This window comes from Vulpes lagopus, chromosome 15, assembly GCF_018345385.1.
Source record: "Vulpes lagopus strain Blue_001 chromosome 15, ASM1834538v1, whole genome shotgun sequence".
Classification (NCBI taxonomy): domain Eukaryota; kingdom Metazoa; phylum Chordata; class Mammalia; order Carnivora; family Canidae; genus Vulpes; species Vulpes lagopus.
In genome coordinates this window covers 9,792,427-9,812,336 of record NC_054838.1, presented here as the reverse complement: position 1 = coordinate 9,812,336, position 19,910 = coordinate 9,792,427, and the positions used below count along the sequence as shown (strand labels likewise).

The 19,910-nt window shown below is 51.7% G+C and overlaps 1 protein-coding gene across 2 annotated transcripts in view; it reads right to left on the bottom strand.

Annotated features, from left to right (window-relative positions):
• Positions 1-11,471: 11,471 nt before the first annotated feature.
• USH1C (USH1 protein network component harmonin) overlaps positions 11,472-19,910 on the bottom strand; it is a 45,688-nt gene continuing 37,249 nt past the window's right edge. The window contains exons 21-27 of one of the 2 annotated variants that reach the window (XM_041730244.1): positions 19,348-19,389; positions 18,806-18,859; positions 18,367-18,466; positions 15,735-15,841; positions 14,985-14,987; positions 14,345-14,400; positions 11,975-13,238 (exon numbers count right to left, since the gene is read on the bottom strand). In XM_041730244.1, coding sequence (XP_041586178.1) covers positions 13,118-13,238; positions 14,345-14,400; positions 14,985-14,987; positions 15,735-15,841; positions 18,367-18,466; positions 18,806-18,859; positions 19,348-19,389 — 483 coding nt within the window. In that variant the 3' untranslated portion in view covers positions 11,975-13,117. The other variant, XM_041730242.1, reaches the window with a different exon arrangement.

Here is a 19,910-nt window from a genome sequence, read left to right as displayed (position 1 = left end):
TAACTTTTGACCACCTTCAACCACTCCCCTCACCCCTCACCTCCCACCTCCTACCTCTGGTGACCACCAATGTGTTCTCTGTTTCTATGAGTTCATTTTTTGTTTTTATTCCAAAGGTAAGTGAGATCATACAGTACTTGTCTTTCTCTGACTTATACAATTTAGCATGATGGCCTCAAGTTTCATCCAGGTTGTCACAAAGGGCAGGATTTCCTCTTTTTTATGCCCAAATGTTATACCATTATGTATATACACATTTTCTCTACCCATTCATACTTTGGTGGACACTTAGGTTGTTTCCATGCCTTGACTACTGTAAGTAATTCTGCAACACTTACTGCTTTTTAATAATGGATTGAGTTCTTACCTAAAATGTAAGTGGGCCAGAACGGAGTGCCAAACTCTTTATTGCATTATCTGGCTTGTCATCTTCTTTAAGGCAGGTGGTCACTTTCTCAATACGCGGGTGAGAATAGAGGAAACTCACTTGCCCAAGGACCCCCAGCAAATTAGATAGCAGAACCCAGCTCCTACTTGGAGCATTCTGCTGGGAAGTGGGTGAGGTGGGGGTAGGGGTTGGGTAAAGAAGGAGGGCAATAGAAGGGTGTCGGAAGTGATCTAGTTGGAAGGGGGTGCAGGGCAGCTGCATGGGGACTACGGCAGTGGTGTCTGCAGAGCAAGTCCATGGTCCCTATTTCGACTTGGCCGCTTGAGCATGTGCCTGTATTTAATGCATATGGCTGACTTCCTTGTGCACAGGTGAGATGCAGCACACAAACGGAAGTAGTGTGGGGCATGCTTGCCACTGTGATTCCGTCAGGGAGGAGGGAAGACCCTTCTCTCTGGTGCTTGGGCAGTGAATGACCTGGCCAAGATTTGGGGATGAGAGAGACAGACTCTCAGCCACCACCTAACATTTACCTGCTTGAAGGAAACATTGCTGAAGCACTCCTCTCATGCCTCCACATAGTCAAAATCTATTTTTAGCTAAAATGAGTACATTAAAAATTCAAACTGGTGAATATATTTAATTTTAAGCTTTTTGGATAGCCAAGTGTGCCCTTGAGAAGATAGTCATCTAATGATGTGAGTGATCTGGGGCTTGGGCAAAGGATAGATAGAGCCTGGAGAGGTTTTGTTAAAAAAAAAAAAAAAATTGGGATCCCTGGGTGGTGCAGTGGTTCGGCGCCTGCCTTTGGCCCAGGGCGCGATCCTGGAGACCCGGGATCGAATCCCACATCGGGCTCCCGGTGCATGGAGCCTGCTTCTCCCTCTGCCTGTGTCTCTGCCTCTCTCTCTCTCTCTCTATGACTATCATAAATAAATAATAATAAAAAAATTTAAAAAAAATTGAGCCCGGTGGTTTGGAGAGAAGCATCACTTTTTCCATTGGAGCTGGAGAAATCAAATCAAATTTTTCTGCTGTTCAGTCCCCTGATGGGAGAGGGTTGAGGAGGAGAATGCTGCTTGCTCCCCTAATTTGGAGAAATAACCTGGCTGAAAAATGGATGCTTGGGTCTGTAACTGAGGCAATTAACCAATAAATTAATAGACATTTATTAGATATCTATTGGGTGCCCCCTGGGTTCCCTTGTAACTCTGCAAAGTGAGTGTTACTGTGTCCTTGGGAAGCTGAGGCTCAGAGAGGCTAAGGGACTTGCCCTAGCTCACACAGCCAGGGAGATGTGTAGCCTAGATGGAAATTCAGGTTCAGTTGGGTCTTGAATTTGTGTGTTCCCATACCAAAGGTTTTCAAAGTATGGTCCCAGACCAGTAGCATCACTTGGGAATTTGTTAGAAAGAAATATACTAAATCTGAAATTCTGGAAGTAGAGTTTAGAAATCTATTTTAGCAAGTCTTCTACGTGATTCTGATGCATGCAACATTTGAGAATCATTGCTTTCTACCACATTGTCTCCTGATAAAGAATAATAACAGATTGCCCCTATCTTCAGGGGCTTACAATCTCGTTGGGGAAAACAAGATAAACACATTTATTTTTTTAAAAAAGGTGACCGACCTTGGAGATGCAGACTGCTGGAAGCTCTAGGGGGAAAGGTGGTCTTGAGGGATGGCCCAGCCTATACAGGTGAAGAAGCAGGGAGACTGGCTGGCTGGGGAGGGATATCAGTGCATAATTGTTGGGAGGCTGGAATAAGACTTTCCAGATGCAGTGAGTGAACCAGTGCGTCTCCCTGGGCACATTGAGAAGACTCATGGAAAATAATGGGGGCTGGATTGTTAGTGCTCTGGAATTGCCAGCCAAGGAGCTCCCCACATAGATTCTGTTCCTACAGATGGCCACTCTTCATTTGACAAGCCACAGTTAGGGAGCACCTGTTGTGTGTGTCCAGCACCAGGCAATGGAAGCTAAAAACAGGCTCCCTCACCTGCTGACTACCTGCTTCTCAGCTTTCAGCACTGGGCTCAAATGTTCTTTCCTTGGTAAAGCCTTCCCTGAGCCTCCTCCAAGCTGGGCCACTTAAAGGTCCCTCCCTTGAGTCTTTTGTATGGACCCTGTCATTGTTTTACCACCCAGTGCTGTGAGGATTCATTCTCCGTTGTCTCCCACACTGGGCTGGGGGCTGCTTGAGAGCTGAGACTGAGTCTTATGTAGATGTGGTTCTAGCACAGAACAGGTGCTCAGTCTCAATAAATATTTGATCAATGAATAAATGAGTGGATGAATGAACGAACGAATCAATCAGTGGTAATGTTTACCCATGGACATAACAGCTGTGTGCTTGCTCAGCTAAGTGAAAACCTGATGTCTATAAATTAAATTCAACTTTCTCATCAACTTACATTACATCATTGAGGTGCATTTTCTTTGTCTTTGACAGATTCTTCATTCATTTGTTGGTATATCTTTATTGGGCACATAACTGTGTGCTAGGCACCCTACCAATTGCTTGGAGACACAGTAGTGAATACAGGGCTGACACCAAAAGAGCTCACTGTTCAATCTTTTGGGAATTTCTAACAGCTTGCTTTTAAGCTTTTTGTTTTTTATTTTCATTGTCACCCTTTTATGAGAGTGGATTTCACCTCTTTTGGGTCAGAGATACTTTTGAAAATCTGAGAAAAGCTTCAGATCACTTCTTCAAAAGGAGAATGAAATGCTGGGGTTTATAACCTCTCCCTAAATCCATCTGTGAGCCCTGAGTTAGCAACGGCAAGCGTGAGGTGGCTGCTGGGTTGGTGTCTGATGGACTGTGCTGAGGGTTTGGGGCCACATCAGTAGAATTTTGCTCCATGGTATCTGTCAAGGGAATGATGGGGCTTGAAACCAGCTCAGTAGAGCCTAAGCTGACTCCCCCGGTCTCAGGATCGTCCTTGACAGAAGAAGAGTCTGTGGCCAGAGTGGCCAGCTCTGCAGCACATGGGGAGAGAGGTGAAACTGCTTCCTCTGAGGTGACTGCCTTCATTGCTTGCCAGTGATGCTCTGCTGTCTGCCCACCTGTGACCAGTGTGTGGACTGGGGAGAAACACAATTCCTTCAATTTCTCAGTGCTCTTGTAAAATGCCCTACCCTCCCAACACTTGCAAATGTGTACGAGATAAAGGTAGGGAACTTTTGTTTCACTTTCCCTGGAAGTGCTTTGCCCTTCAAAACCCTGAGAATTAGATCTGTAGCCATTTGTCCAGATAATTGCTTTTATCCGAAAGGATAATAAGATGTATCCAGCGATTCCACTTGTGGGCATATGTCCAAAATAATTGAAAACTTAGTCTCAAAGAGGTATTTGTACACTCCTGTTCATCACAGCATTATTCGCAAGAGCCAAATGAGGAAGGGACTCAAGCACCCATGGACAGGTGAACAGATAAGCAAAGTGTGGTGTATCCACACAATGGAGTAGGATACAGCCTTAAAAAGGAAGGACATTCTGACACACGCTAGGAGTAAAACTTGAGAAAATTATGCTAAGTGAAATAAAAGGCATATACTGTAGGATTCCACTTATGTGAGGCACCGAGAGTAGTTGAATTCACAGAGACAGAAAGTAGAATTGTGGTTGCCAAGGGCTGAGGGAGGAGTGAATGGAGAGTTTTTTAATGGGCACAGAGATTCGTGTCTACCAGAAAAGAAGAGTTCTGGAAGTGGATAGTGGCAATAGTTGCACAATAATGTGCACATATTGGATAACTGAACTGTGCACTTAAAATGACTAAAATGGTAAAGTTGTATGTTATGTGTATTTTTCCACAATTTTTAGAAAGGATAATAAAACTTCTCTTATCTCCCCAGGAGGACCAGGTACCTAGGTTAAACCCCTAAGGTGCCAGAAGACTAGAGCTCCATCTCCCTAGGTGTGTATGTTCCAAAGGTCTAGGGTGATACAAATCCTTACCTACTTGCAGAACTAGTAGATCATCTGAGTTAACCTGCTTATTTTACAGTCAAGGAAACTGAATCTTAAAGAGAAGATACAAGGGCCTCTGGATGGCTCAGTTGATTGGCTGTCTGCCTTGGGCTCAGGTCATGATCTCGGGGTCCTGGATCAAGCGTCCCTCCCCTGAGCAGGGAGCCTGCCTCGCTTCCTTCTGCCTCTGCCCGTCTCCCTAGCTCTTGTTCTCTCTCTCTCTCTCTCTCTCTCTCTCTCTCTCTCTCCTATGGCTCCCTCCTCGGAGGGGAGTCAGCTTCTCCTTCTTCCTGTGCTCCTCCCTGCTCATGCTCATTCTCTTTTGCTCACCGCCTCTCTCAAGTAAATCAATAAAATTAAAAAATAAAATAAAAAGGAGAAGATACAAAAAAAAAAAAGAAGAAGAAGAAGAAGGATCTATGATCCTTTCAATCCCTTCTCAAAGAAATAAATATTTCTCCCCTTCCTTTTCTGGAAGGCAGGGGCTTGGCTAACTCTCCAGTATATAAGTGGGAAAAAAATCCCTTGCTTTGCATCCCTTGCCCATGGAGTGTCCCACCACTCATGCAGGAGATTTTTTCCATCTGGTTTTCATCACGTCACCTTGGGGTGAGGTCTGGGGCCAAGAAGGAGGGGGCACAAACACACTTTTCATTTACTGTCAGGTAATTGATAGGAAATCTATCTCTGTTATAGAATAGCTCATGTGCACACTCAGGATGAAATTAATAAAGATGCATATTGAAAACCCAACCTGTGTACATGCGTGCACGTGCGCGCGTGCACACACACACACACACACACACACACACTCAGCTGGTGGCCTACTGGAAGAGTAAGTGCTGCTTCCTTAGAAAGGGAAGGTGCATGGAGGATTTTCTACATTTAACATGCCTGGGGCGGCGGGGGGGTGGGGGGTAGCTCTCCCAGCTGCTAGAGTTGTAAGTGTGAGGGGCCCAGGAGCAGAGTAAAGAACTAGGAACCTTCCTTTGGGAAGCCCCATTCTGAGAGGTGAAATGGGCCCCAAGCCACTCGTCTATCACACCTGTGCCAGATTTTTAAAAAGTTGATGTTAACTTGGAATCCAAAAACTGTTTCTAAGCATCTTATCTATATTCCTTTCTATTCTTTTTTTTTTTTTTTTAGGATTTTATTTATTTATTTATTTGAGAGAGAGAGAACAAGCAGGAAGAGTGGCAAGCAGAGGGAGAGGGAGAAGCGGCCTCCCTGCCAAGCAGGGAGCCCAATGCAGGGCTTTGATCCTAGGACCCTGGGATCATGACCTGAGCTGAGGGCAGACACTTAACCGACTGAGCCCCACAGGCGCTCCCCTTTTGATTCTTAACATTCTGTGGAGTAGGTACTATTTATATCCATTTTATAGTTGAAGAAAGGGAGGTAAAGCTAAAAAAAAAAACACAGTTCCCACCTCTCAGGACATTTGGGAAGCAAGTGTGAGAGGCTATTTCTTGGCTTTCAGGAGTTCTGTGGTCACAGCAGACCCTTCTTTTCCCCATTTCTCGTCCCCAAGTGGGGGCTGGGAAATCAGCACTGGAAGCCAGGAGCTGGTGAGGGTTCTGCTGGCCTCTTGAACCACTCCTTCCTCCTGAAGTACGTCACAGGGAGAGAAGGAGTTTGGGGGACCTTAGTGGATACTACTTTGTGCCTGCCTGGATCTATTTCCCCTTCTTCTGTAACAGCAGCTGATTATCCCCCCACCTTTTAAAAGATTTTATTTATTTATTCATGAGAGAGAGAGAGAGAGAGAGGCAGAGACACAAGCAGAGGGAGAAGCAGGCTCCATGCAGGGAGCCCCATGTGGGACTTCATCCCAGGATCCCGGGATCATGACCTGAGCCAAAGGAGGATGCTCAACCACTGAGCCACCCAAAGGTCCCCCAATATTCCTTTTGGATCGCACTTTTTCTCTTCACTCAGTCCCTGGGGTGCAGGGTGGACATGTGACCCAGGCCTAGTCAATCAGGGGACATCTTACCACCAAGTCAAGCTAACCAGAGTGGAAACCTCAGGATGTAGCTGAGACTATTAGGATAGGTGTGTGCTAGGATGTTACACCCAACACTGATGTTGGGTGTAGTACATTCTGAATGCTGGAGGGTATCTTGGCATCATAAGGGAGGAACCCATCTGAGAATGTAGCCAGTTAGAGGAGGGTAAAGACAAGAGATGGTGTGATACGTAATTAAAAAAAAAAAAGATTTTCTTTATATGAGAGTGAGAGAAACTGAGAGGGAGCATGAGCAGGGGAAGAAGCAGAGGGAGAGGGAGAGGCAGACTCCCTGCTGAGCAGGGAGCCCCTCATGGGGTCAATCCCAGAACTCGGGATCATGACCTGAGCCAATGGCAGATGGTTAACGGAGTGAGCCACTCAGGCGCTCCATGATGGGTAATTCTATGAGTCAACTTGGCAAGGCCACACAGCACCCAGGTGTCTGGTTCAATATGTCTGGATGTTGCTGTATGGGAATTTTTTAGATGAAATTAACATTTAAACTCGTAGATTTTGTATAAAGAAGATTATCCTCCATAACATGGGTGAGCCTCACCCAATCAGTGGAAGGCCTTCATAGAAAGACTGATATTCCACGAGGAAGAGTGAATCCTGCCTTCAGACTGCTTTGGAACTTGAGCTGCATCATCAACTCTTCCCTGGGTCTCCAGCCTGTTGGCCTATCCTGCCGATTTTAGACTTGCCAAGCCCCACAATTGCGTGCACCAAATCCTCTAAAAATCACCCTCCCCTTTCCCTCTCTTTCTCTGGAGACTCCTGACAATTACAGATGGCCTAACAGATTCCTGATGTCCCTGCTTTTAACCCTTGGTTCAGCCACGTGGGACATCAAATACTCCTGGATTTTTCATTTAAGTGGTCATCTTGAATCGGATTCCCATCACTTACAACCCAAAGAGCCCATCTCCAGAGGAGGCAGGAGCCCACACTGACTGAGCTCTCATTCCATGCCAGACCCAGTGTTCCCCTTTTACAGTCAACCTGAGCCTTGAAGGGTGCATGGAGGTTCATGCAGGCCCGAGGAGGACATGCTTGAGTGAAAAACATGCAAAGACACAGAGAAGTGCTAGAGCACGGAAGCTCCAGAAACCATAGTTCAGTGTGGCTGCAGTGAAAGAAGTGATTGGCAAAAGACCAGAGTGGAAAAATTGTCAGGTACGGTAGGACTTTGACTGCCGGGCAGAGGAGTTTGGAGCCTGTCCCAAGGACAGCATGGGCAGCAGTGAAGAGTCTGAAGCGGAGCCAGGTTTGGCTGGGTCACTCTGCACTGTGAGGGACACAGTGAAGCAGGGACGAGACAGACGCAGAGGAATGATTCTATGGCTGGAGTTTTCCCTAAGGCTCCTGCAATCATATTCTGTATGTCCTTTCTCTCTCCTCAGGGGGTATAGCACGGTGGTTAGTGAAATGGGCTTCTGGAACCAAGCTCACATCCTGGCTCTGCTATTTAATATCTTTATAACCTCAGACACGTGGTCTAAGTCTTGCTGCCTCAGTGTCCTCAGTGAAGATAACATCATTGTCTACCTCTTAGTAATCTCTCTCTCTCTCTCTCTCTCTCTCTCTCTCTTTTAAAAAAAAATTTATTTATTTGAGAGAGAGATTGAGAGCACAAGCAGAGGGAGCAGGAGAGGGAGAAGCATGCTCCCCGCTGAACAGGGAGCCGGACGTGGGACTCGATCCCAGAACCCCGGATCATGACCTGAGCTGAAGGCAGGCACTTAACCAACTGAGCCACCCAAGTGCCCCAGTAATGTCTTTTTTTTATTTATTTGAGAGAGAGAACGTGCCAGCGAGTGCGAGTAGAGGAGTGGCAGAGGGAGGTGGAGAGTCTTAAGCAGACTCTGCGCTCAGCGAGGAGTCCAACGTGGGGCTCAGTCTCACAACCCTGAGATCACGATCTGGTGGCCAGAGACAAAATTAAGAGTCGGATGTTTAACTGACTGAGCCACCCAGGCGCCCCAGTAGCATCTTATAATGATTAAATGTCACTACACACTTAGGGCTCAGCACAGCGCTTGACCTATAGTAAACACCTAGACATTAGGAGCAATCTTACTCCTCCCGAGGCTGGTGGTTTGGCCCCTGGGCTGCAGACCCTAGGTCTGAGGAGGACAGTTGTGGCAGGCTCTCTGGCCCTCTGCCCTCTCCCTATGCCAGCCCCACCTGCCTTTCCCAGGGCGTCACTCCCGCTCCCTCCGGTTCTCACAGAGGCACGGCCAGTCTGGGCCCCAGGGAGCTGGGAAGGGTCATACCAGGGACAGGGGGGAGAAAAGGGCTTTTAGCTCTGGAAACAGATTCTTATCCAAATCTCAGCCTGGGGAATTAGTCTGGAATGGGTGAAAACCAGCTTCCCAGCCCTGCACAGGCCCAAAGGGGGTGTCTTGGAAGCACAGGGGCTGTAAACTTGGCCCTTTTACTCTGACTTCCAGATGCAGAGGTGAGAGGCTCAAAGCCGGCTCAGCATCCCCAGGGACTCACTGTGGGAAGCAACTTCAAGGAGATGGATAAAATGCCAAAAGTTCAGAGTTGAAAGGCATCCTTGAATTCCCAGCCTTTTTAGTTTTTCTTTTTTTCTTCCCACTGTAGAGTGCATAGAAATAAGCTCTGCCACCAACTTAGGGGTCCCTGGATAAGTCACTGCCTCCTTGGTCTGTTTTCCCAAATACCCAATTACAAGGATTAGATTCAAAGGTGGCAAACGGGGTTCACTTTGTGGACCAGATTTGATCAGTTATTAGTAGCTGGCTGGCTGGCTAGGGCCCCGGGATTGAAGTAGCCATGAAGGCCGTGCATGTGGGACGGAATGGACAGCACAGGGGCAGCCCTTGGCCTGGATGGGTTTTAGTCTGGGCACTGATGCAGATTCTCATGTCTGGGCCAGTCCCCTCAGTGGACTCTGGCTTCAGCAGGGCTCCTCATGGCCCCCACAGAAGGTCAGAAGCTGCTTTAGGCCCCCACCTCCCTACACGTTCTCTGGACCTTCCCACTTTTTACCTGGTTAATGCCAGTGTCTGCTGGGGAGACAGGTCTCCCTATGGACCTTGGATTCAACAAGGAACAACTTTCCTTTTTTTTTTTTTTTTTTTTAAAAAAAAGACTTTATTTATTTATTAATTCATGAGAGACACATAGAGAGAGGCAGAGACACAAGCAGAGGGAGAAGCAGGCTCCCTGCAGGGCACCTGATGTGACCCTCGATCCCAGAACCCCAGGTTCATGACCTGAGCCAAAGGCAGATGCTCAACCACTGAGCCACCCAGGTGCCCCAGGAACAACTTTCCAATGATTCATGAGAACTGATTTCCTTGATTGCCCAGGGGCGCACCTTCCTGCCCTTCTGCTCCAACCAAAGGCTCGGAGCCCTCTTTATTGTGTCACTCATCCAGTCTTGATAAGCACGGCTAAACGCATTCACTCTCAGGTGCCAATAACTAAGAATAGTTGGAGGTGAATTTGAAATGGTGAGATTCCAGGCATCAGCAAGCTGAAGGCTTCAACAGCAGTATTTGCAGGTCACAAGAGGAGGAAACCGTCACTGAGCAGCAGAACACTATTTGTTCTTCAGTTGTGGGAGAATTGTTCTGCCAACAATCTAGAACTTGAGACATTCCAGTGAGGGTTGCCCTGCCCCATACGGCATATAGTGGAGAAGGGGATGGGCCCTGGAGCCAGAGCACCTGGCTTTTTTTTTTTTAAGGTTTTTTATTTATTTATTCATGAGAGACACAGAGAGAGGCAGAGACACAGGTAGAGGGAGAAACAGGCTCCATGCAGGAAGCCTGACATGGGACTCGGTCCCAGGACCTCAGGATCACACCCTAAGCTGAAGGCAGATGCTCAACCCCCAAGCCACCCAGGCATCCCAGCACCTGGCTTTTGAGTGCTGGCTCCACTACTTCCCCACTTGTGACCTAGCAAAGTTCACTTAACCTCTTTGTACCTAAATCTCTTAATAAAATGGAGTTGGTAACAGTGGCACCTTCCTCGTAGAGCTAAGGGGCGTAGATGAGCTTAGCGCTTAGAACAGCACCTGGCATACAGTCAGTGCTATCGGGGTGGGGCCGTTCCCACCAGGCTCCTTGCGGGTGGAGGGGGGGCATGCACCAGTTCCAGTCATCAGTTTGGAACAGCAGACACCAGTGTCCAGCCCAGTACCAGCATGTGGCAGGTGTCAACAAATAGGAGCCCCCTCCTTTTACCTTCATTTTGGAATTGTCTCCAGAGCCAGGTTAGGAGCTAGGTAAGAAAACACAGAGAATTCCTCGGCGTGGCTGCTGTCTCTGGGAGCCAGCTAGCAGAAGGTCATTGTGGCTTTGTCTCCACTGAGATCAAAAAGTCCAGCAGTTTCTCTTTCTTTCTCTCTGCCCCTCCCATTGAGCAGCACTCGCCGCCCACAGTCCCGGCTGCCTCAGCAGCTATGTTGGCTGGGACATGACCCATTCTCACTTCCAAGTCTTAGGAGACCTGGGGTGCCATCTCTCAGTCTTGGAGTTCCCTGAGACACCTACCCTGATGACTCCTCTCCTCCCTGGAGCTTGCCTGAGAGCATCTGTCCTGTAACCAGGAGGGCCTTGACTTATCAGCCGCCAGCCCCTTGGAGTTCCACCCTCCTGCCTCAAGCCCTAGCCTCCTTCCATGAGGTCCCACTGGATGGATTTTCATGCACCTCCCTCCCTCCCTTCCTCCCTCACATCCTGTCTTGGCGAACTCAAGAGAAGCAGCTGTGGTCATGCTGTGCGTGAGTGAATCTGGGGCATCCCATGCTTAGAGGTAATCCTCTGGGGCTCCTGCCTTCAACCGTGCTTTCTGGAACTGAGCAAAGCCCTGTCCCATGGCTTCATTTCCTGCCATCCTTCTCTGAGGAGACACAAAGCCCAGCCCGGCACATCTCTGGCTGCCCAGCCCTCTGCCCCAACCCAGCCGCTGACCATTTCATCATGTCTTTCATGTCAGACCGGGATCCCAGCACTGGGTCCCATTTCCCACTCTCGATAAGGGCCACGACCTTGTGTTTTTTTATTCGACAGTCTTGAATCTGTTCCCCCAATCCACACTCACTCCTGGAAGCTGGAAATGAAAGCAGTTTATTTTGTTAATGGGTTCAGAGGAAGGTTTGTGGCAGCAATTAGCAGGAGCGAGAGGAGAGGGAGGGCGAGAGAGACCTGGGAGTCAGGTCCCATAAGAATTCATGGAATAACTCTTGATTTCTTGAGAATTCCCTTGATTTCTTGAGAATTCCCTTGAATGCTTGAGATCCCAGGGCTGGGAGAGACCAAATTCACAGGAGTGCAAGACAGAAGTCACTGTCTGGATCCCAGGGGCCCTACTTCCTCCCTCCCTGGTGGCCTTCAGAGGGGTGTCCTGCGGTGTTCCTCATGCAGCCCTACTTGGGGGCCGATGGGAGTCGGAAGTCCTTGGGGGCTGGCTGTAGGTTTCCAGGGTGCCCGCACGCTGGCATCTCTCAAGGCTGGTTCCAGGCTTTGTGTTCAGAAGGGTGGGTCCAGACCTCGCCGGCTTCTTGGGGTGAATTTGGTTTCTCCTTCTGAACTTTAGAAGAAGGTCCTGTGGGGAAGAGGAAACAGAGCAGACACGTGCAGGCTTTGTGGGTACACGCTCGGCCCAGGGGACACCCTCCCTGGAAGCACGAGGCAGGTCTCAAGCAGCCACACAACAGCCAGAGCCACAGCATGCAAGAGGCCGGGGATGGCAGAAGGGATGTGTGGGATGAGCTAGGAGGGGACCAGAGGCAGGGGGTCTGGGGTCCCTCCCCAAGGAGCAAATGACAAGTGGCAGAAAACATAGAGCCATTGAGAGGCCATACCGGAAGCCATGGCATAGCAGGTCAAGTGTCTCGGGAGCATGAGGCCCTAATGTTTTGAGAAACTTGTACCAGAGAAGTCAACAAGTTCAGCCTTGGGTCTGCCCCAGATACTGCCAGCTGTGGGCCGCAGGGCACGCCAAACACCGGTTCATGGCCACACGCCAGCTCTGTCCATGAGCACAGCCCTGTCATGGAGTGGGAAACACATCCCCAAACTGGGCTGCACAGTGTCCCCCAGAGGACACTGTCCTGGGAGCTGGAGCCAAAGGAGAGAGAAGGCACAGAGGACACAGAGGACAGCTTGGTCCAAGCAGGGCTCAGGCCATGACAAGTCACAACATGACACGAACAACCCTGATAGGCCAGCCCTGGTTCTTTGGACCAGGCTCCATTGCCTCTTAATTGCCCTGGCTCTGCCCAAGCACAGGGGCCCGGTGGAGCAGGGGCTCCCAGAGCGGGGGTGCTCCCCGGGAAGGGAGGAACATTTTGCTGAGGATACCCCTGGGGGGAGATCCAGGCCGTACTCCCCTGGGCTCACTCAGCCCATCGTGCTGGTTTGAGGCACTGTCTGCACCCAGCAGACCATGGTACTCATGCTCTGTCCTGCTCATATGGGTGCCGCGTGGGACCCGTGGCAGGTCTCAAAGCAGCGGTGAGTCAGGACACCAGGTCCCAAGCATGCTACAGACTGGGCTCTGCTTGCCTTCCCTGAGCAGGAGGGTATTTGAGTAGGACAAAATTCCAGGGTGGCCCACAGCAGGCCTGGATGGTACTTTTGGGGTGGTGCCCTATGCAGCCCTCCAGACACCAGTCCAAAGAACCTGCCAGCACGGGCAGCAGACGGCCACTCCATGCAGCATGGCCAGACAGGGCCCTGCAGCCCGCCTGCCTCTTCACCGTGGGGGGCTGCTGGGCTCCAGCTGCAGGAGGAAGCCGTGTCTGTGCACGGGAGCACGGTCTTCAAGGAACTTTCGGACCGGCTGGGGGCTTTCGGCTGCAGAGGGAAGAGAAGAGCTACATACGCCGAGCAGAGCAGGAAACACAAAACAGGGCTTGGTTATTTCCAGGCAGAGCTCCACCAGACCTTTCCCTCCACTTGCCCCCTGCCTCGGGTCCTGCGTAGGCCCTGGGTCCAGAATTAGCTGCTACAGGACCTTGATTTCTCCCAGCTGTGCCCAGAACTCAGTTCGTGAGGGGCAGAGGAAGCAGGTGGGCACGGGCAAGCCGGGGGGTGAGGGGTGAGGAATAAGGCTGTGGGTGGCAGGAAGGTGATGAGGATGGAGGCCAGACACCAGAGAGGCAGAGGGAGCAACAGAGAGAAAGAGAGAGAGAAGAGAAATGGATATACGGTAACGAAGACAGATGAGCACCCACTCAGGCCAGGAATCGAGAAAGCAGGAAAAGGGCAGGTTAAGAGAGAAGAGGGAGACGGATGGAGATTGGGGCAGATGGGAGAGAGAGATTGCTGGGGAAGATGCAGGATAAGGAGAAAGGGAAAGGACAGAGAGACAGGGGAGGGAGAGAGAGAGAGAGAGAGAGAGAGAGGCAACGAGATAGAGAGACCCATACAGATAGAGAGACCAGAATGAAACAGACGGAGAGACAGACAGAGGGCATCGCAGAGCAGGGTGGACACCAGCCCAAGGCTCCCTGGAGACCCTGCAGGATGGGGCCAAAGCTGTGGTCCTGGCTGCTTAGGGACGCAGCACGACAGACTGCACTACCAGACAGTAAATGACACGGGAATGTTTGAACTGGCTGATGATGGTGCAGGGATGAAGTCCCCAGTGGAGAACCAGAGCTCCCGAGTCTGTCCCAACGTCATCGTTTACTTGGTCGGGAACCTTGACCGTCTCTGGGCCCCAGTTTCCCATATATACAGAAGAATTCAGACAAGGCAGTCCTGGAGGCGGCCCTGATGATGCTGACGCTGTGACACAGTGACTTCATTCTAGGCTTTCTCTGGCCCGGGAGCTCCTAGGATCGATTACTATGAGAAGCAGTGTGCTTGGACCAATCCTTCAGGCTGGGTGAGGGCTGAGGGCGGCCTGGGAGAAGGTGGCCAAGATTCTGGGGGAGGACAGAGAGGAAGCAGAGGGCCACGTGCTGCAGATACTTACAGCTCATCGTCGTACTCCTTGGGGGGACAGACAGCAACAACAAGGTCGATCCAGTCCTGTGGGAAGAAGCCTGTGACTCGGGGACACGCTCAGGGGTTGGTGGCACAGCTTCCCTTGACGCTCCGTACCCATTCCTGGGCACCATGGCTCAGGATCAGCTGGCTGGGGGGGTCGGCCCCGGTGGGGCTGGAGGTCCTTCTGGTGGGGATGGGCCTCACCGTGTAGACCCATGGTCTGGGGAAGCTTCCAGTCTCTGGGGCTTCACAACCATAGAGGCCAAGATTTACAGACCCTTGAAGGACACTAAGTTCCCAAATGCTCATCTGTGGACCAGGGCCAGGGAGCAACCTCAGAATCACCTGGGGGATTTCTTAAAACTCTAGACTCACAGACTTGGCTCCTGGAGATTTGGGGTAGGTCCTGAGAAATAGTATTTGTAACAAGCTCTCTAGGTGCACTTCAGGCTTAGCTTTCTGACCCTGACACTTGAATCCCCTCAATGGCACCACTGCCATCCTTGGCTTATCCATCATTGTCCACCCTTGGCTTAGGTGTAGCCAATAAAAAGTATGTAAAATATCACTGGGCCCCTCTCCCATGCAATAGCTTCTAACACTGAGCTGAAAGCTCACCCCAGGACTCCCTCCATCCAATCCAGTTCTGCCCTCAAGAAACACAGAGAACACTTCTGCTCCCTCTACCCTAATACAGCCCTTCAGATAATCAAAGACAGTCATCAGGTTACCCGTGAGTCTTCTCTTCTCCACATCCCTTCATGTGGGTCCCAGGCCCATCTGGTCAGCTTCCTCGGCACTGAACTTAATACCTCAGGCTCGGCTGCCTGCGTACAGTTGCACAGGTTGTGCATTGCACAACGTGAGAGGACACCATCCACACTGTAGTCTATAGGAGGGTATCCCCTCGGATTGTGCACTGCAGAGCCTGGGAGACCTTATGTGGTGGACTTGACCCAAGTGGCTAATGAGCACAGATCAGACTACCACCAGACCCTCCTCCATTTTGGGCACTTGTTCTATTAACGCTTTCTAGTAGCCACAGCATTTTTGATTCCTGATCAGTGTGCACTTAGAGAAGACCTTAAGTCTTTTTTCTTGCATGGGTTGCCATACCTGGTCTTCTGGAGTCTATATTTGTGCCACTTGCTTTTTGGACTCAAAGTCAGGAACTGACATTTATTTTTCTGAATCCCATCGTGTCATATTGAGACCACTGGCTGGATGGGTTATGTGGATGTCACCTAAGAATTTCCTGGCCCCTGGATCCCCGCCCTGGGATGGGGCATCCTCACTGTAAGGCCCAGCTGCAGAGGCCAGGGTTTAAGGCAGGAAGGCGAGCAGGGGAGGGAGGCCGGGAGGGGGTTTGCTCTTACCCCCTGACTCCAGGCCTTCTGCAGGGTGGCCTCAGCCTCAGCCAGGGTGTAGTCCGTCACGATCTTGCCGTTGATCGCCATGACCTCATCCCCCTTCACAATGCCACCTGCAGAAAGATGAGGCTGGCTGGTCACCTGGGCCATATGTGAAGCGTGCCTTGCCCAGGACTTGGCAAAGGCGGCGGGGGCAGGGTGGACAGGAGGCCACTGTAGGGCTACAGAAGGAGCTCGACTCCTGGATTCTGAGATGGGCTCGGAAGGCATGAGGGGAAAACAATCCACCAGGTTACTCAAGGGCATTTCCTACCCGCCCCGTCCACACTCCCTCACCCCGACTCAGTAGAATCAGGACACCAGTGACAAACCATTGCCACCCTAACCTTTGTATGGGCCTCTGCTATCACGGAGGGAGGCAGACCTGAGGGGCCCATGAGGTTATCAGAAACATGAGCTAGTTCTGTGAGCTGTTCCTGTCTGCGTCAGGCTCTTTCCCACCCCAGAGCCTTCATATGCTGTTCCAGCTGGGCCAACTGTCCCCATCTCTTTCTTCTTTCCTTGTAGGGCTGAGGTGAAACGTCTCCTCCTCGGAGGGAACTGGTCTGACCTGCGTCCAATCTTGACGTCTTTCCTATTGTTCCCTCAAAGCATCCCAGTCTCTTCCTGCAGAGCATTTTCACAATTTGTAATCCTACATCTATTTGTCGATGGATGGTCCCTCCCACCAGATTCTCAGCTCCATGAGAGTAGGAACTTTGTCTTTGGTTGATCACCATTCCCACAGCACTTACCATAATACCTCGCACAAAACAGGAATTCGATATAGTTCTCGAATAAGTGAATGATGTTAAAGGTCTTCCTGGATAAGCTGACCTGTGGTCTAATAAATTCGGGAAAAGCCGAGTTACAAGCTAAGCAGAGTTACTCACTGCAGGACTTGTCAGAGCCTTGAATATGCTACCATGCATTGTGGCTCTCCAAGAAGTGCATAGATTGTGCTTGGTTTCTCAGACATCTTCAACTTCAGAACCTTATTAAAAATGTTCTTTTTAAGGACTTTTTCGTAGTTCTGGTGTCCACAGCACATTCTCTACATTACGTTGAAACAGATCACCCAGAAGTCTTGCCGGCAGGAAGGCCACGGGAACGTAGTGTGTGTTACTGAAGATGGTGTGGCAGTGGCTTAAAGCATGTGTGCTCTTGGAGAAAATGTCACCAGCTGCTGGTTTGTCCAAAGCAGTGTGGGGCCAGACTGTAGACAGCAGTTTCCTCTGGCCCGTGGGTCTGTGGAGAGGCGACTCTCACTTTTTCCTTTTGCAGGGACTCAGGATGGAGCGTCAGGAGCAATAAGGCGGTGGTTGGGCTGGGGCTTTGTAAGGAGGGGAGGCTCCCGGGAAGGTATTCTGGTCCTCCTTCCCTGCCAGACCCAGCTGACAGGTGTCTTTCTCTCCACTGGCGTGAAGTGAGGACAGAAGAGGAGGAGGGTGTGGACTGGGAGGGCAGCCCTGGGCCACGGCAGCTGCCAGCTGAGTGGCCCCCCCCTCCCCAGCTGAAGCGACAGCTCAAAGTGTGGCTGCAAGAGGCAGGCCTGAGCTCACCAGGGCCACAGGTGGCTGAGTTCTGTGGCCTTTGGAGCTCACAGAAGCCTGGCTGCCCAGCAACCAGGTGACTCCCTGTCACTCCGCCTCCTGCCTCGGGTGCTCACCTGCCCTCCATCCTACTGACCGACCACAGCCTGGCACCATGGGGCTCCTGCTCTGGCCTGGAAAGCTGAGCGGCCCGAGTCTCAAGAAGAAACCGCGAATGGTGAGTCTCAGACAGTCCTCGCCAGGTGAGCAGGTTTAAGGCAAGAGTAAAGCAAAAAATGAGCAGAGTGCTTGGGTTCAGGTCCTGCCTCCACCACTAACTGGCTGTGGGTCCCGGAACGGCATTTTACCGTTCTGTGCCTCGGTGTCCTAAGCTGTAAGGTGAGAGTGATAACAGCACCTGCTCTTGGTGCTGTCGCAAGGATTCAGTGACCTAGTAGCACATGTGAACCCCTTAGACACAGAGGAGGTGCAGGCACTTAGAATCACACCTGGCACATGGCGAGTTCCTGACGGCCGTCGGCCCTTATTATTTAGAGGACAGGGAAGGTTTCGATGCCCTCTCTCCTGCCTTTGCATGGAGAGTTCTTGCCCACCGTCATGAGGCTCACATTGACTTATCTTCTATGGCTCAGCTCAGGTACGGTGCTTGTCGGGAGCCTTCCCGGTGGCCCCCTTTCCCTTGGTGGGTTAGGGGCCCTCGAGGTCCCACAACTTGCCTCCGTGCCCCCAGCCCTCTGTCAGCGCTTAGCAGACTGCTCTGTTACAGCCGGAATCTGGCAATTCTGAGCATGTTTTCACCCCTGGATTGGGGGGGGGGCGGAGGGCAGCGTGGGGTGTGGTGGGCTGTATGCCCATTGTCCTGGCACCATCATATGCCCACGGGTAACGTGTGGGGCTCAGCAGGTGGATGGGCAGATCCAGATGGGGGGCATTCTTGAGCAACTGTAGGTCAGCCCACTCCAAGTGGGCAGCCATGTGCTTTCCTGGGGTCCCTGTTCAACCACTGCACCATCCCCAAACTGGGGCATGGCTGGTCCCCTACTCACCGTGCCGCTCGGCAGCTCCCCCCTCATACACAGCCGAGACGACCACCTTCCCGATCGGGGAGTCCACACCGCCTTCCAGGGCCAGATCTAACGATCCTTCCTGGTTAGACAAAAACAGGCCTTCAAGAGCCAAGCAGACAACAACAGCCTGTGGACACCTGGGTACCCAGGAGCCTCCTGACAGGGCTACAAAGAGGGCAGGAGAAGCCATGGAGGTCAATGACAGTGCCATCAGGGAGAGAAGGGAGCCCGGACACTAAGTGGGGCCTGGGTGTGTGCTCCCACCACAGGAGGGGACATCCTTGGGGGAGAGAGTAGATGGGTGGGGGCCTGAGGAGTCACTCAGGAGCCATCTCCAGAGTAGATGCAGGGCACCAAGATGGGAGGGGCCTGCGGCAGAGAAAGGTGGTGGCCGCCTGACCTCCATGTGCCCACGTACCTTCTTAATGCGCAGGAGCCGGACATCCTTCCCTGTGATCTGCTCCGGGGTGAACTAGAGGGAACAGACAGTGTGGAGCTTTGAGTCTGCCTGGAGGATGAGGGTGGGGTCCCACAGGGTACATGGCCAAGGGGACCCTTCCCAGCCCCACACCCATAGGTCTTCACCTGGGGGTCCCAGGTCTCACAGGGGCCACCTGGACACACTCACACACACAGGTGACCACAGAAATCCCAGATCCATTCTTTCTGAGAATATTGTGAGGGCTGGGTGAGGACATGCCCTGTAAGCACCCAGCAAGCCACACGCACCTGGTACACAGTCAGTACTTGGCCAGTGTGACCGCTGTTACACCCTCACTGCACCCCAACACACACTCCAGTCCTATGTTTCACACTCGAATGTGGTTTGAAAGGCGCCTTTGCAGGAAAGAGCAGCTGGGGCTCCCTGGGGCTCCTCACCTGCCCCACCATGGAATACACCACACCCCTCGACCCCACATTCCCGGGACTGCTGCCCTGGGGAGGAGAGTGATCTCTCACCATTGAGTAGGGGTCAAAGCCTTCCTCATATTTCCGGAAATCCTGGAAGCGAAGGGAGCATGTTAGGGCACAAAGTAGAGTTCCCTGAGGGTCGCTGCAGGAAACAAGCTCAGGGCAGAGGAAGAAGGCATGAATGGGTCAGATGTAGGGGAGAGGGGAGGGGGCCAGGTGTGGCCTGGAGGGGGAAGCAGGGAGGAGGCTGGAAGCCCCAGGAGCCAGAGCCCCTGCGCAGGGAGAAGCAGGAAGCTATGCAAGCATCTGGCGGAGCCCAGCCCGGGCCCTGGGTAGTTGAGGCAGGGGTGGGCACCGGCTGCCGTCCAGGTGTCTGAGCAGCCCGCGGCCTTGCTGGAGCTGTCATCTGCCTGCAGACTCGGGTCCTGAAGGCTCTACCTGAGCTCCTCCGAGTGCTCGTGTGAGGCCAGGTCCAGCTCTGGGGGTGAAGGCCTGCTTTTCTGCACCCAGTGCTTTGACCCCGGAGAAGGGCAACACTGTGCTAGAGGCAGCTCTCCCTGGGGAACCCGCTGTGAGATGACTGGGGTGCGGGGCGTGGGCGGTGCAAAGGG